Source organism: Nyctereutes procyonoides, unplaced genomic scaffold (assembly GCF_905146905.1).
Source record: "Nyctereutes procyonoides isolate TBG_1078 unplaced genomic scaffold, NYPRO_anot_genome, whole genome shotgun sequence".
Taxonomy (NCBI): domain Eukaryota; kingdom Metazoa; phylum Chordata; class Mammalia; order Carnivora; family Canidae; genus Nyctereutes; species Nyctereutes procyonoides.
Genome location: NW_026575131.1, coordinates 41,934,500 through 41,948,323, shown reverse-complemented (window position 1 = coordinate 41,948,323; position 13,824 = coordinate 41,934,500). Strand labels below are relative to the sequence as shown.

The following is a 13,824-nucleotide window of genomic DNA, read 5'->3' as shown; positions in this document are numbered from 1 at the left end:
TGGGGTCTGTGCAGCCGTGGGGGGGGGTCTCTGTGAGGACCTGGACGCAGGTGGAACCCCAGGCTTTGCTGTGACTTGACCACTTCCCCAACCCTGGCCCCGCAGCCTTTCTCCTCCTGCTGCATCGGCTCCGCTGGGCACCGCACAACGACCACCACCACGGGGCCACCCACGCCACCGGTCCCTGCTGCCCTGGCTCATGCACATCCCTCCTTTTCCCGCTCCCAGTCAGTCCCAGCCACTGCAGGGCTTGGCTGGGGGTCTGGACTGGTGGCCCCCCTGCAGGAGGGCACCATCAGCTCCACCCTTGCAGGCACACAGGACACTCGGTGGGGCAGCCCCACATCCCTGGAGGGGGAGCTAGGGACCATAGTCATCTTTCATGAAGCGCTGCCGCCAGCAGCCCTGCGGGCCCTGTTCACCTTGGGTGAGCACCCCCACCCATTGGGCCCTGCCCCAGCCCCGGGTAGTCGTGGCTCATAAAGTGCTCAGGGATCTAGGAGGGAGAAGGCACCCCTGGGGGTATATGTCCTCTGATCAGGCAAGAGAAGAGGGAGGCTCTGGATGGGGTTTGGCCAGAGGCCCAGCCAGCTCTGAAGCCCTCTGCCCACCCCTCCCCCCAGGGCCCAATGAGGTGGCACCCTTCAAGCCCGAGAGTGAGCTGCATGAGCTTAGCACCAAGCTGCTCCTCCATTACTCACCTCAGGTATCAGGTGGGGGGCAACTGGCTCGACCCTGCTACCTTGCCCTTGGCCCCCACACTCCATGTGCCGCCTCGCCTTCCACCTGACCCTTGGCGCCTGCCCACCCCCTGCCCCCAGGCCTGTAGGAATAACATCTGCCTGGACCTGTCCCCTGGCCATGGGCTGGATGGCCGCCTGACGGGCCACAGGGTGGAGACCTGGGACGTGAAGGTGTGTGTGTGCACGGGCAGGGAGTGCGGGGAGCCTGAGCATAGGCACATGTGTGTGCAGGGCGGGCTGGGGAGCCACACCATGCCCTGGGAGGTCTTTGGGGAAGCCACCTCCGCTGGACCCAGCTTCCCAGCCGGGAAAGCCTGCTGTGGTGGAGTGGGGCAGGAAATGGCTGGGAGCTGCCCTCATACAGCTAGCCTTTCCCCTAGGACGTGGTGACTTGTGTGGGAGGCATGGCTGCCCTGTTGCCCCTGCTGGAGCGAGTGGCCTCACAGCCCCAAGAGGCCGAGGCAGGTCCAGCCGAGACACATGACCTTGTGGGGCCTGAACTGACCTCTGGCCACAATACCCAGGGCCTGCTTCTCCCACTGGGCAAGTCCTCAGGTAAGAAGCCCTGGTGCCTGGGTTAGGGTGGCGAGAGCATCCTGGCATGATAAGAAGGCTGGCGTGCTTGAGGTCTCTGCCACTGGCAGGCCCTTGACACACATCTGTCCCCTTCCTGGTGGCCAGTAGAAGTGCGCATGGAGAGGAATGCCGTGGCTGCCTTTCTGTTGATGCTGCGGAACTTCCTGCAGGGCCATGCTGTGAACCAGGAGAGCCTGGTGCAGTGCCAGGGGCCTGCCATCATTGGGGCCCTCCTGCGTAAGGTAGGGCGGGCCGGGTGCTGCCCTGTCTGACCGAGGGGACTGGGTGAGGGTACTGAGAAGGGGAACCTGCGCCCTCAGGGAGAGCCTCCTGGGAGAGGTGGTGGCGTCAGAGCGGGGCCTTGCCGGGCTTGGCAGGGTTCGGCTGACAGGGTCTGGTGGAAGTGCCAGCACCCACTGGGGCAGGGGACCCGCACAGCAGTCTGGGAAGCTTGTACCTCAGAGGCAGCCGGGAGCTGCAGACGGATTTTGAGCAGGCAGGGTGCTCGCATCCCTCCGCCTGTGCGGGGCAGGGTGGGTGCTGGGAGGCTCAGTGGCACGCAGCCTGGGCCTGCCACCTCACCCTTGCTCCTTCCACTCCAGGTTCCCAGCTGGGCCATGGACATGAACGTGCTCATGTCTGCCCAGCTGCTGATGGAGCAGGTGGCAGCAGAGGGCAGTGGGCCCCTCCTGTACCTGCTCTACCAGCATTTGCTCTTCAACTTCCACCTCTGGAGCCCCAGTGACTTTGCCGTGCGCCTTGGTAGGTGTGGGGACTCGGAGGAGGGGATGCCACAGGGAGGGGCAGGGCGGGGGGTAGAGTTTCTGAGAAGCGATAACCCCGCTCCAGGCAATCTGAGGAGACCTATCTGCTCTAGAGCATCTGAAGGGGAACGTAACCCTCCCCCGGGAGATCTGGCAGGGACATGGCCCTGTCCTAGAGGGATACCTGGTGGCCTGAGTCCTCTGATGATGCCCATTCAGGCCACATCCAGTATATGTCTAGCATAGTCCGGGAGCACAGACAGAAGCTGCGGAAGAAGTATGGGGTTCAGTTCATCCTGGATGCGCTGCGCACCCACTACAGGTGAGGCTGGCGGGGGCAGCAGGCTATGGGGCCCACACAGCCGCCTCTGACCTTGGGAATGTGCTTCGGTCCCCCAGCTCACCTGCCACTCTCCCTGCTCTCTCCCCCCCTCCCCCTGCCTTCTCCTGGTCCTGGGTGGCTGTGCCTGCTGGGACCGGCTCAGCCCACAGCGGGAGCACCCCCTAGCGGCTGACGATGTGCACACCGTGCAGACCTCACTCCTTGGCCTGGTGCGGGAGTTGCTGGTTCGGAGCTCTGCCACTGATGACATGCAGGTTGTGCTTAGCTTTCTGGTGGCTGCAGGTGATGATGGCCAGGTAGGCTGGAGGGTGGTGAGGGTGAGGCTTGGGTGAGGGGTGGGGTGTGGCCACGCTGAGGGGAGCGGCCAGCCCAGAATGATACTGTGTCCCCAGGTGGTGGGTGCTCTGGACCTGCTACTGGCACTGCTGCAGGGTTCACCAGCACAGGAGTCTCTGGCCATCTTCCTGTTGGAGCAAGGGAACCTGGAGGTCTTGCTGGCTCTGCTAGTGCAGCCGAGGTCACTGCCGCTGCTGCCCGACCGAGTCTGCAAGGTACAGCCAGCCTGCGCTGACCCTAGCATTCCATCTGCCGGGGCCCCTGCCCAAGGGCCAGGGAGGTGAAACAGGTCCCTCTCGGAGCCACAGACCTACGTGGTGACTTCCCTCCTCCAGTAACTCCTTCCTCATGATGACAAACCCCCTGTGATCCTCCCTCCCCCTCCCCCAGATCCTGCGCAAACTGCAGCAGAATGAGCGCTTACCTGAGCGGAGCCGTCAGCGGCTTCGGCTGCGAGAGTACAGTCTCCAGGGTCTCATTGCCTGCCTGCCAGAGGGGGCTGCCTCCCCCCAGCTCTGCCAGGGCCTCTACAAGCTGTTCCTGGGGGCAGGTACAACCTGGTGGGGGCCAGGAGGCAGGCCAGGTGGAAGGGTCAGACAGGTCCAGGAAACAGAGCAGGCAGATGTAGGGAAGGCGTCGGCATGGGGGGCCAGGGCTGAGCCAAAGGGGGAGCAAGGTCCCCTTCGGGGCTCAGCTCCTCAGGGCCTCTCTGACCACCCTTCCAGATTGCGTGAACCTCTCTGATCTCTTGGCCGTGGTGCAGCTATCCCTCCAAGCTGACCTCAGCGTCCGCCTGGACGTTTGTCGCCAGGTGAGTCTGGGAGGTGAAAGCTTGCAGAAAAGGGGGCTTCGACCCTGGGGGCTTCACTTCACCTGCTGGTGATGAAGGCTCTCTGGAGGCCTCCCTGCAAAGGCCCTGGGGTGGGGGGTCTGGAGGCAGACCGTCGGATGAATCCTGACTTGCTGTGCCCTGGCCCGGCAGCTCTTCCACCTCATCTATGGACAGCCAGACATAGTGCGGCTGCTGGCTCGACAGGCTGGCTGGCAGGATGTGCTGACCCGGCTGTACGTCCTGGAGGCCACCACAGTTGCCAGTCCCCTGCCCTTCTCCCCAGATCCAGCCCTATGCAAGCCACCCACCGAGTCACCTGAGACTTCGGATGTCTTCTTGCCCTCAGAGACCCCCAGCCCCGACCCTGACACCTTTTACCATGCTCTCTCCCCGTTTTGTATACCCTTTGACCTGGGCCTGGAACGGGCCAGCGTGGGTTCATGCAACACTGCCAGCGGAGGTGGTGGCAGCGGCAGTGGGACTCTTACTCCGGCCAGCCAGCCTGGCACACCGTCCCCGCTGGACGGGCCCCGGCCCTTCCCTGTTGCCCATGGCCGCCATAGCTCCAGTCTCTCCAATGTGCTGGAGGATGGCAGCCTCCCGGAGCCCACCACCAGCGGGGATGATGCCTCAAATGCCAGCAACCCTCAGGTGAGACGAGTCCTCCCTGTGCCACTGGGCAGTTCCGAGAGACCCCTCTGGGACCCAGGGCACACAGTATGACCTTTCCATGGGTAGGGTACTGTCTGACATCGCGGCTCTAGCTCTCACCCAGTTGGCCTGGGTGCTGCCCCTGCTAGCTCTCAGCGGCAGTTGTGTTCCTGACGGGGTCCTAGAATAGGACAAATGATGTCAGGCCAGGGTCAGGACACCAGCCAGGCTCTGGAGAGTCCTCAAGAGAGCCTAGAGGGCAGAGACTTTACAGGGTCTCTCGGCAGCATCACTCTAAGGGTTCTGCCTTGTGTTTCCAGGTTGGGGGAGGGATCTCTGCTTATACTAAGGCATTTTCCAGAGAATTCCAAGACAATTCATGGGGCCTGTGAGAACCGTGGGGTAATTTTGTGAACCACCTCATCTCCTCTGACGAGTCACTGAAATCTCAGGATTTTCCCTGGAATTCAGGCAGTGGCTAAGGCCTCTCTACACCCTTTTTCTAGGCCCCAGGCTGTCTGTTGGCCAAGGGCTGTCCCTCCTAGTAGGGACACCCAGTAATGGTTGGCAAGGGATACTCCACAGGGAGAGTGCGAGAGTCAGCAGTTCCCTCCCTTCCCCACCCACCCCACACCTCGCATCTGTGCCCACAGCAAACCTCTGAGGAGGAATTGTGCAACCTGCTCACCAACGTGCTGTTCTCGGTGACATGGCGTGGTGTGGAAGGCAGTGATGAGGCCGCCTGGCGGGAGCGCGGCCAGGTGTTCTCAGTGCTCACCCAGCTGGGGGCCTCTGCTACGCTTGTGCGGCCACCAGACTGCATCAAGCGCAGGTAAGGAGGCCACTTCGGGGAGTGAGGGTTCCCTGAGGAGCCTGAGGGCAAAGAAGGCAGTAGGGCAGACACCGGAGTCTCTCGCCCCTCCCCAGCCTCCTGGAGATGATGCTTGAATCAGCCCTGACTGACATCAAAGAGGCCCCTGTTGGGGTCCTGGCCAGCCTCACCCAGCAGGCGCTTTGGCTGCTGCGCCTGCTGCAGGACTTCCTGTGCGCAGAGGGCCATGGTAACCAGGAGCTGTGGAGTGAGAAGGTGCGGCAGCTCAGAGGCCTGTGAGCCACACGAGTCCGCGTGTTCACGTGAGCCCGCAGGCATCTGGTGTGGGAGGTGGAGGAGTGCACAGGCACATTCCTGGGTGCATCAGCATGGTGTCTGTGTGTGCAAACCCCACCTGGCCCCCAGACTAAACCTTACCTTGCTCCCTCCCCATGGGCTTCTGGCTTCCTCTGATGATGGCTGCTTGGAATATGTTGGGCTGTAGCTCTTTGAAGGAGTGTGCAGCCTGCTTGACCGCCTGGGAGCCTGGCCTCACCTGGCCAATGGCACAGCGGATCTCCGAGAGATGGCACAGATTGGCCTGCGCCTAGTGCTTGGCTACATCCTGCTGGAGGACCCACAGGTGAGCACCAGGTGGGTTGGGGTCCCGCAGTGGCAGGTGTGGGGAGCCTGGGAAGTGGCTGGGTGCCACTCACACTCCCTGCTGCCCACAGCTGCACGCCCAGGCCTATGTGAAGCTGCACTCACTGCTGCAGACCACGGTGCCCATGCGGCGGGAAGAGGCCTGCTATGTGCTGTCTAAGCTGGAAGCGGCCCTGGCACGGGCGCTGAACACCTCCCCCTCAAAAATGACCACCGAGGACAAGGAGTCCCCAAGTGCAGCTGCTGCTGCCACTGAACGCTGCTCGTGGCTGGTACCTCTGGTGCGGACGCTGCTGGACCGTGCCTATGGGCCGCTGGGGCTCCAGTGGGGACTGCCTTCCCTGCCACCCACCAACGGTAGCCCCACCTTCTTTGAGGACTTCCAGGCCTTTTGTGCCACACCTGAATGGCGCCACTTCATCGACAAGCAGGTGCCTGGAGGTGGCGGCGCGGGAAGAGACATGGGGACCCCCCCGCCCCCCGCATGGAGCGCTGATCTCCTCTCCCTGCCCAATCCTGCAGGTACAACCCACCATGTCGCAGTTCGAGATGGACACGTATGCGAAGAGCCACGACCTCATGTCGGGCTTCTGGAACGCCTGCTATGACACGCTCATGAGTAGTGGACAGCGGCGCCAGCGGGAGCGGACACAGGGCCGCCGGGCCTTCCAGGTGGGCAGCCTGCGGCCAGTATGGGGAGCCGCCCCACTCCTGCGCCCAGAGGACGGCTGGTGGGTCGGGAAGCCGCTGGCAGGTCTGACCCCATTCCTCTGTCCCCCACCCCCAGGAGCTGGTGCTGGAACCCGCGCAGAGGCGGGTGCGCCTGGAAGGGCTGCGCTACGGGGCCGCGGTGAAGCAGCAGGCAGCGCAGCAGTCCACTGCCCTGCTGCACTGGGGGGCGCTGTGGCGGCAGCTCTCCAGCCCCTGTGGGGCCTGGGCCCTGAGGTGGGAAGCAGGACGCCCGGGGCGGGGCCTGGGAGGGGCTGCGCCTGGGGTGATGCCCGGGAGGGATGGGGACTTCACGGACTGCCGTGCCCACGCGTGACCACCCTCCTGGACGCACCTGCAGGGACCCACCTGTTCCGCGCTGGAAGCTGTCCAGCGCCGAGACGTACTCGCGCATGCGTCTGAAGCTAGTGCCCAACCACCACTTCAACCCGCACCTGGAAGCCAGCGCTCTGCGGGACAACCTGGGTGAGAAAGGGTGCCCTGAGCTGGATCTTGCCCAACCTCGTCAGCCCTGCCCTGCCCAGCTGACTGAGCACCCTTGGGCGCACTGCAGGTGAGGGCCCCCTGACACCTACAGAGGAGGCCTCGCTGCCTCTAGCAGTGACCAAGGAGGCCAAAGTCAGCACTCTACCCGAGGAGCTGCAGGAAGACCAGCTGAGCGAGGAAGAGCTGGCTGCACTGGAGAAAGCGTGAGTGGGGCTGGGAGAGTGCAACCAGGAGAGTGGGGAGCGGGGAGCAGGGGGCCTACTCCAGTGGACACATGCCAACTGTGGGACTGACTCCCGAGTCACTTCCTTTCCTGGGACAGGGGTAAACACCCTGAAGGGGGGAGCCCTGGGTGGCTCAGCGGTTGAGCATCTGCCTCCAGTTCAGGTGGTAATCCCGGAGTCCTGGGATTGAGTCCCGCAGCAGGCTCCCCATAGGGAGCCTGCTTCTCCCTCTGCCTATATCTCTTATCTCTCTGTGTCTCTCATGAATAAATAAATAAAATCTTTAAAACAAAAAAAAAAACACCGTGAAGGGACTATCCAAAATCAGGTGGGATGTGGGGGGTGGGGGTGGGGAGAGCTGTCTAGCAGAAGTGGCAGTGGCTCTTTGATCACTAGGCACCCCAGGCCAGGACTGAGAAACACAAACCAGATCAACATGGAGTCCCAAGGGAGTGGGCAGGGGCTGAATGGGGGATGCCAGGGTTAGGAGCTGGTGTCCTGGCAAGACACTCAGAGGCCCAGTTTTGGGGTGGGGACTGGGGTCAGTGGGCACTGGGACCCTGGACAGTTCCTCTCTTCTGGGAAGCATGAGAGAATGTACCCCATGACCTGGTGGCACTTGGAGTGTGGTCTTGGGCTTATCCGGAAGGGGGTCCTAGAGCCTTGAGCCTGAAGTGGGTGTGGCCCCCAGGATGCAGGCAGTGGAACTGGACGAGCAACATGAGAAGCTGGTGCTTTCAGCCGAGTGTCAGCTGGTCACGGTGGTGGCTGTGATCCCAGGGCTGCTGGAGATCACCACGCAGCACGTGTACTTCTATGATGGCAGCGCCGAGCGTGTGGAAACGGAGGAGGGTGCGTCCTACTAGAGCTGGTCAGGACAGCAGGGGATGGCTGGGGCCTGGTGGGGCCAGGGTGAGTGACTGCTGCACCCACGTCCATCTGCACAGGCATTGGCCACGACTTCCGGCGCCCGCTCACGCAGCTGCGAGAGGTCCACCTGCGCCGCTTCAACCTGCGCCGCTCAGCACTCGAGCTCTTCTTCATTGATCAAGCCAACTACTTCCTCAACTTCCCGTGCAAGGTGGGCGGGGCCATAGCCTCGTCTCCTTGCCAGGCACCCAGGCCCCAACCCTACCCCATCCCACCCCACACCCAGGTACGGAACCAGATGTATTCGTTGCTCCTGCGCCTACGACCCCCGGCCCAAGGCTACCTAAGCAGCCGCTCCCCCCAGGAGATGCTGCGTGCCTCCGGCCTCACCCAGGTGAGAGACCTCGAGTGTGAGGAGGCAGGGGGGCAAGGCCAGGGTCCTGTGGTTGGGAGGAGTGCTGGACAGTCCAGCTGACTCACCTCTTGCCTGCCCCTGCCCCCCAGAAATGGGTACAGCGTGAGATTTCCAACTTCGAGTACTTGATGCAACTCAACACCATTGCGGGGCGGACCTACAATGACCTGTCTCAGTACCCTGTGGTGAGGAGCCACTCCTTATCTCCACCCCTGCCCCTCTGGTCTGCCAACCCTGCTTCACTCCAGTGTAGGCGCTGATGGTGGGCCAAGCCCTGAGCCTGCCCCTGGGCAGGTGCTGCCTGACATCTGGCCTCTGCTCCTGCCTCTCTCCGCACCCAACATACCCCCCTGGCCTCTGTTCTCCCTAAAGGGAATCTTGTCCTGGCCTGCTTCCCTGGGTCCCTCCAAGTGGTGCACCCTGCCCCTCCCCTTGCCTTCGGCTCTGCCCATCTTCCTAAGGGTGAGGGCAGGGCAGGCTGGGCAGGTAGGCCATCAGGACCCTCATGCAGCTCCTTCATGGGTGGGTGGCCAGTTCCCCTGGGTCCTGCAGGACTACGTGTCCCCAACTTTGGACCTCAGCAACCCGGCCGTCTTCCGCGACCTGTCCAAGCCCATCGGTGTGGTGAATCCCAAGCACGCCCAACTCGTGAGGGAGAAGTGAGCATGTGGGCAAAGTCGGGCTTGAGGGTTGGGATGGGCGAGGGCAGGGCTCCTGCTGACTTCCCTCTAACTGTGGCTCCAGGTACGAGAGCTTCGAGGACCCAGCGGGCACCATTGACAAGTTCCACTATGGCACCCACTATTCCAACGCCGCAGGCGTGATGCACTACCTCATCCGCGTGGAACCCTTCACCTCCCTGCATGTCCAGCTGCAGAGTGGCCGGTGCGGCCCAGGGCGGGGCTGGCAGATGGCGAGGGTGGGGGTGGGCTGCTGCAGATGATGGGGGGAGGTTCCCTTCTTTCCCCCAGCTACAGCTCTCCTTCCTTGACTTCATTCTCCCCACCTCACTTTGGCCTGTGCCCCTCCTGCAGCTTTGACTGCTCCGACCGGCAGTTTCACTCAGTGGCAGCAGCCTGGCAGGCCCGCCTGGAGAGCCCTGCTGATGTGAAGGAGCTCATCCCAGAGTTCTTCTACTTCCCCGACTTCCTGGAAAACCAGAACGGTGAGGGCTGGCATGGGGCTGGGAGGCCTGGGGACAGAGCGCACAGGCTGGGGGTGGCCAGGGAGCACGTGAAGATGGCACAGGGAGACAGCTGACCCAGTCCTCTGTGCCAGGCTTCGACCTGGGCTGCCTCCAGCTGACCAATGAGAAGGTGGGCGACGTGGTGCTGCCTCCGTGGGCCAGCTCTCCTGAGGACTTCATCCAGCAGCACCGCCAGGCTCTGGTGAGGAGATGAGCACAGACAGGCGGACAGGTGCCCCAGGCTTGAGGGGCAGGGGTGGGGTGGGGGGGTCAGCTGTCTCTGGACTGACTGGCCCCTCCCCACCCCCAGGAGTCAGAATATGTGTCTGCCCACCTGCATGAGTGGATTGATCTCATCTTTGGCTACAAGCAGCGGGGGCCAGCCGCGGAAGAAGCCCTCAACGTCTTCTATTACTGCACCTATGAAGGTGGGCAGTGGCCTGGACTCACTCGGGGGCCAGGGTGCAGCGGGGGGGGGGGGACTGGGAGCGGAGAGTGCAGAGGGAGTACTGATTGCCCTGTTTGCCTGCCCAGGGGCCGTGGACCTGGACCACGTGGTGGATGAACGGGAACGGAAGGCTCTGGAGGGCATCATCAGTAATTTCGGGCAGACTCCCTGTCAGCTGCTAAAAGTAAGGCCACCTTGGGGCTTGAGGGATCACGGTCAGGGATGCCCATACCATGGTGCTGACCAGCCACTTGTCCACAGGAGCCACATCCAGCTCGGTTGTCAGCCGAGGAAGCAGCCCAACGCCTTGCACGTCTGGACACTAACTCGCCTAGCATCTTCCAACACCTGGACCAGCTCAAGGCCTTCTTTGCAGAGGTGAGGGGAGGCAGGGCTTCATTTCCTACTCTGAGATGGGTTCAGCTCCAGAGTCCTTACCAACCTCTTGGGGCATATGGAAAACCTAAATCAAGGTCACTGACGTTAGATGTCTTTGAAAAAGAGGTAAAGGGAAAGGAATATGGGAGCAGGAGTAGGGTTCCTTCTTTGAAGAGGCCAGGACACGTCGACTCCCCTGACCGCCTCTGAAAGCCTTAGGGAGACCAGAAGGCAGGCAGTCTGGCCTTGGGTGATGTTCCTCATGTTTCTGTTCACATGAGAAGGCCCCTGGGCCTGACATTTTTAGCTTCTCTTCCCCTCCTGCCAGCAAATGGGGGACATGAAGTAAGAGGATGGTTAAGACCAAGTTGAGCCCAAGCATGAGACTCTGAGACCTGCCTTGTCCATCCCAGCTTCTCACTCCCTCACTTTCTGAGATGCCCTCCTGTTTGGCAGAGGGACCTCTGCCCTCTGACACCTTAGTCTGCCAGCACTGGGGGCTGAGAGGAGAAGAAAGAATGGTGCCCTGGTTGTGGGTAGGGGTGTGGGGTTCCTGGCAGACCACTCAGGCACAGCCGGCCCCATACTCTCCTCTGCAGGTCATCAGTGACGGCGTGCCCCTGGTGCTGGCCATGGTCCCCCACCGGCAGTCCCACTCTTTCACCATCCAGGGCTCCTCAGATCTGTTGGTAAGTGCTCGGGGCAGCGCCCACCCCAGCTCCACCCCTCTCTGACTCTGCCTCACACCCACTTCTGTCCCCTCTTGCCCACAGGTGACTGTGAGTGCCAGTGGGCTGCTGGGCGTCCACAACTGGTTGCCCTATGACCGTAACATAAACAACTACTTCAGCTTCAACAAAGACCCCACCATAGGCAACCCCAAGTAGGAGAGAGGGAGGTGGGCAGGGGTGGGCTCTAAATACCTTGTATCCTGAGCTGTTCCCCCCCACACACATACCTAGTCAAGGTGGGAGCTGGCTGAAGGGTCTGGCCAAGGTCTCTGAGGGCCTGGGTCTTCTGTGTTGGCCTGGCCTCACACCTGTCGTCCCCCTCATCGGGACAGGATGCAACGACTGCTGAGTGGCCCGTGGGTGCCGGACAGTGGCGTGAGTGGGCAAGCCCTGGCAGTGGCCCCCGACGCAAAGCTGCTGTTCAGTGGCGGCCACTGGGATGGCAGCCTGCGAGTGACTGCACTGCCCCGGGGCAAGCTGTTGAAGCAACTCAACCGTCACCTTGGTATGCATGGCCTTGGAGCTGGGGTGGTGCAGGTAGGGGTAGCTGGCCAGGGAGGGTGTGACTCCTCTGTTCCGTTTGTACCCTCCCCGTGCAGACGTGGTGACCTGCCTTGCACTGGACACCTGTGGCATCTACCTCATCTCAGGCTCCCGGGACACCACGTGCATGGTGTGGCGGCTCCTGCAGGAGGTGTGTGCTGGATGGGCAGCCCCGTGGGGCCCCCACAGTCCAGACCTGCAGCCCATCTGCCCCTCAGCTGACTGTCAGTCCTGCCCTTCTCTTGCCACCATGAGCAAGCCCGGGTCTCCATGACCCTCCAGTTCTCTGGCTTTGGATAAGACCATCACTTTCTTGAGCCTTAGCCTCCTCACTCGGGGGCCAGGGTAGTGAGATGTCCCCAGTCCTAAGCCAACTCTGGCTCCCCACAGGGTGGCCTCTCTGTGGGACTGGCGTCAAAGCCCGTGCAGGTCCTCTATGGGCATGAGGCTGCAGTAAGCTGTGTGGCCATCAACACTGAACTCGACATGGCTGTATCGGGATCTGAGGTGTGTGTGCGTGTCTGTGCCCAGGGGAGGCCCAGTTTGCTAGACAATGTCCCTGGAGATTGAAGACCCCTGCCCAGTACCCTAAGCTGCCTTCTTACAGGATGGAACTGTGATCATCCACACTGTACGCCGTGGCCAATTTGTGGCAGCACTACGGCCCCCGGGGGCCACATTACCCGGACCCGTGTTCCATCTGGCGCTGGGGTCTGAGGGCCATATTGTGGTACAGAGCTCGGCGCGGGAGCGTGTGGGGGCTCAGGTATGGAAGAACGGTGCTCAGCCGAGAAAGGGGTAGTTGGGATTCTGTCCCTGCTGACCCCTCTTGCTTCTTCCAGGTCACCTACTCCTTGCACCTGTACTCCGTGAATGGGAAGTTACGGGCTTCACTGCCCCTGGTAGAGCAGCCCACAGCCCTGGCGGTGACAGAGGACTTTGTTCTGCTGGGCACAGCCCAGTGTGCCCTGCACATCCTCCACCTGAACAAGTGAGTGACACTATTTATGAGTTCATGGACCTTCAAGGTGATGGGCATTGGCGGAGGATAACAGAAGGTACTCCCCACTTAGACCCCTCTACCAACCCCCCTCCCTTGGGGGACCTGCTCGTAATCCCTAAACGTGTCCATGGCACATTCTTCAGGGCCTGTCTCCTGTCCCCCAGTGGGTTGATCTTGCCCCGGGCCCCCCTTAGCCACACACCTGTGGGAGATCCGTCCGTTGAGCGTTGAGCGTTGAGCGTTGAGCGGACAGAGGATGAAGACGCAGCAAAGCTGCCCTGCCGTTGAGAGCTCGGGTCTCCCTCCCTCCCTGCAGACTGCTCCCGGCGGCGCCCCCCCTTCCCATGAAGGTGCCCATCCGCAGCGTGGCTGTGACCAAGGAGCGCAGCCACGTGCTCGTGGGCCTGGAGGACGGCAAGCTGATTGTCGTGGGCGCGGGGCAGCCCTCTGAGGTGAGGCTGAGGGCGGGGCGGGGCGGGCAGGACGCTCCTGGCCCCGCTCTCCGCAGTCCTACTCCTCCGTCCTCCGCTCCCCCAGGCGCGCAGCAGCCAGTTCGCGCGGAAGCTGTGGCGGTCCTCCAGGCGCATCTCGCAGGTGTCCTCGGGGGAGACGGAGTACAACCCGGCAGAGGCGCGCTGACAGCTGCCCCGCCCACTGCGCAGGCCCCGCCCCGGGAGCCGGCGGGAGTCGGGGGAGCCGCCCGCGAGGCGGCCGCGCGGCGCGGCTCCGGGGGTGGGCGGGACCCCACCCCCGCCCAGCTCAGGGATTGGCGGGCGGCTCGCTCCCGGAAGTCCCGCCCCTCGCCGGCAGAGGGGCCGCCCGGAGTCCGGCACCGGCCGGAGCGGCCGCACAGCACTTTTTGCACAGTGCGGGGCGGGAGCCCAGGCTCCCAAACCCCGCGTCCCGGCGGAGCCCGGGGGCCGGGCTGTGGCCTTAATCTCTAAAGGCGGCCCCCGCTCCCCCGCTCTCGGCAATAAACCTGGCCTAGTTTTGTAGCTGCTTCGCCTCCGAGTATGCGTGCGCGCGGCGCCTCCGCCTGCCCAGGCCGCCGTCCTGGGCTCGGTACCCCGGCCCGGGAGCCCCCCCAGGACC

The 13,824-nt window shown here is 62.8% G+C and overlaps 1 protein-coding gene across 6 annotated transcripts in view; it reads left to right on the top strand.

The window, feature by feature from the left end:
- Window positions 1-13,727, top strand: part of NBEAL2 (neurobeachin like 2) — a 29,358-nt gene extending 15,631 nt beyond the window's left edge. For all 6 annotated transcript variants that reach the window (XM_055342980.1, XM_055342984.1, XM_055342981.1 and 3 more), the window contains 39 exons: window positions 106-427; window positions 624-706; window positions 822-914; window positions 1,124-1,298; window positions 1,428-1,561; window positions 1,922-2,081; window positions 2,303-2,405; window positions 2,569-2,722; window positions 2,819-2,977; window positions 3,153-3,312; window positions 3,488-3,573; window positions 3,745-4,245; window positions 4,899-5,077; window positions 5,173-5,332; window positions 5,562-5,699; window positions 5,791-6,150; window positions 6,242-6,391; window positions 6,507-6,664; window positions 6,789-6,913; window positions 7,002-7,137; window positions 7,850-8,010; window positions 8,106-8,422; window positions 8,533-8,628; window positions 8,978-9,102; window positions 9,188-9,328; window positions 9,478-9,608; window positions 9,722-9,831; window positions 9,940-10,057; window positions 10,164-10,261; window positions 10,339-10,455; window positions 11,055-11,144; window positions 11,229-11,338; window positions 11,519-11,691; window positions 11,786-11,880; window positions 12,120-12,236; window positions 12,337-12,495; window positions 12,572-12,720; window positions 13,049-13,184; window positions 13,270-13,727. In XM_055342980.1, coding sequence (XP_055198955.1) covers window positions 106-427; window positions 624-706; window positions 822-914; window positions 1,124-1,298; window positions 1,428-1,561; window positions 1,922-2,081; window positions 2,303-2,405; window positions 2,569-2,722; window positions 2,819-2,977; window positions 3,153-3,312; window positions 3,488-3,573; window positions 3,745-4,245; window positions 4,899-5,077; window positions 5,173-5,332; window positions 5,562-5,699; window positions 5,791-6,150; window positions 6,242-6,391; window positions 6,507-6,664; window positions 6,789-6,913; window positions 7,002-7,137; window positions 7,850-8,010; window positions 8,106-8,422; window positions 8,533-8,628; window positions 8,978-9,102; window positions 9,188-9,328; window positions 9,478-9,608; window positions 9,722-9,831; window positions 9,940-10,057; window positions 10,164-10,261; window positions 10,339-10,455; window positions 11,055-11,144; window positions 11,229-11,338; window positions 11,519-11,691; window positions 11,786-11,880; window positions 12,120-12,236; window positions 12,337-12,495; window positions 12,572-12,720; window positions 13,049-13,184; window positions 13,270-13,371 — 6,081 coding nt within the window. In that variant the 3' untranslated portion in view covers window positions 13,372-13,727. The remainder of the gene's footprint in view (window positions 1-105; window positions 428-623; window positions 707-821; window positions 915-1,123; window positions 1,299-1,427; window positions 1,562-1,921; window positions 2,082-2,302; window positions 2,406-2,568; window positions 2,723-2,818; window positions 2,978-3,152; window positions 3,313-3,487; window positions 3,574-3,744; window positions 4,246-4,898; window positions 5,078-5,172; window positions 5,333-5,561; window positions 5,700-5,790; window positions 6,151-6,241; window positions 6,392-6,506; window positions 6,665-6,788; window positions 6,914-7,001; window positions 7,138-7,849; window positions 8,011-8,105; window positions 8,423-8,532; window positions 8,629-8,977; window positions 9,103-9,187; window positions 9,329-9,477; window positions 9,609-9,721; window positions 9,832-9,939; window positions 10,058-10,163; window positions 10,262-10,338; window positions 10,456-11,054; window positions 11,145-11,228; window positions 11,339-11,518; window positions 11,692-11,785; window positions 11,881-12,119; window positions 12,237-12,336; window positions 12,496-12,571; window positions 12,721-13,048; window positions 13,185-13,269) is intronic.
- Window positions 13,728-13,824: the final 97 nt, after the last annotated feature.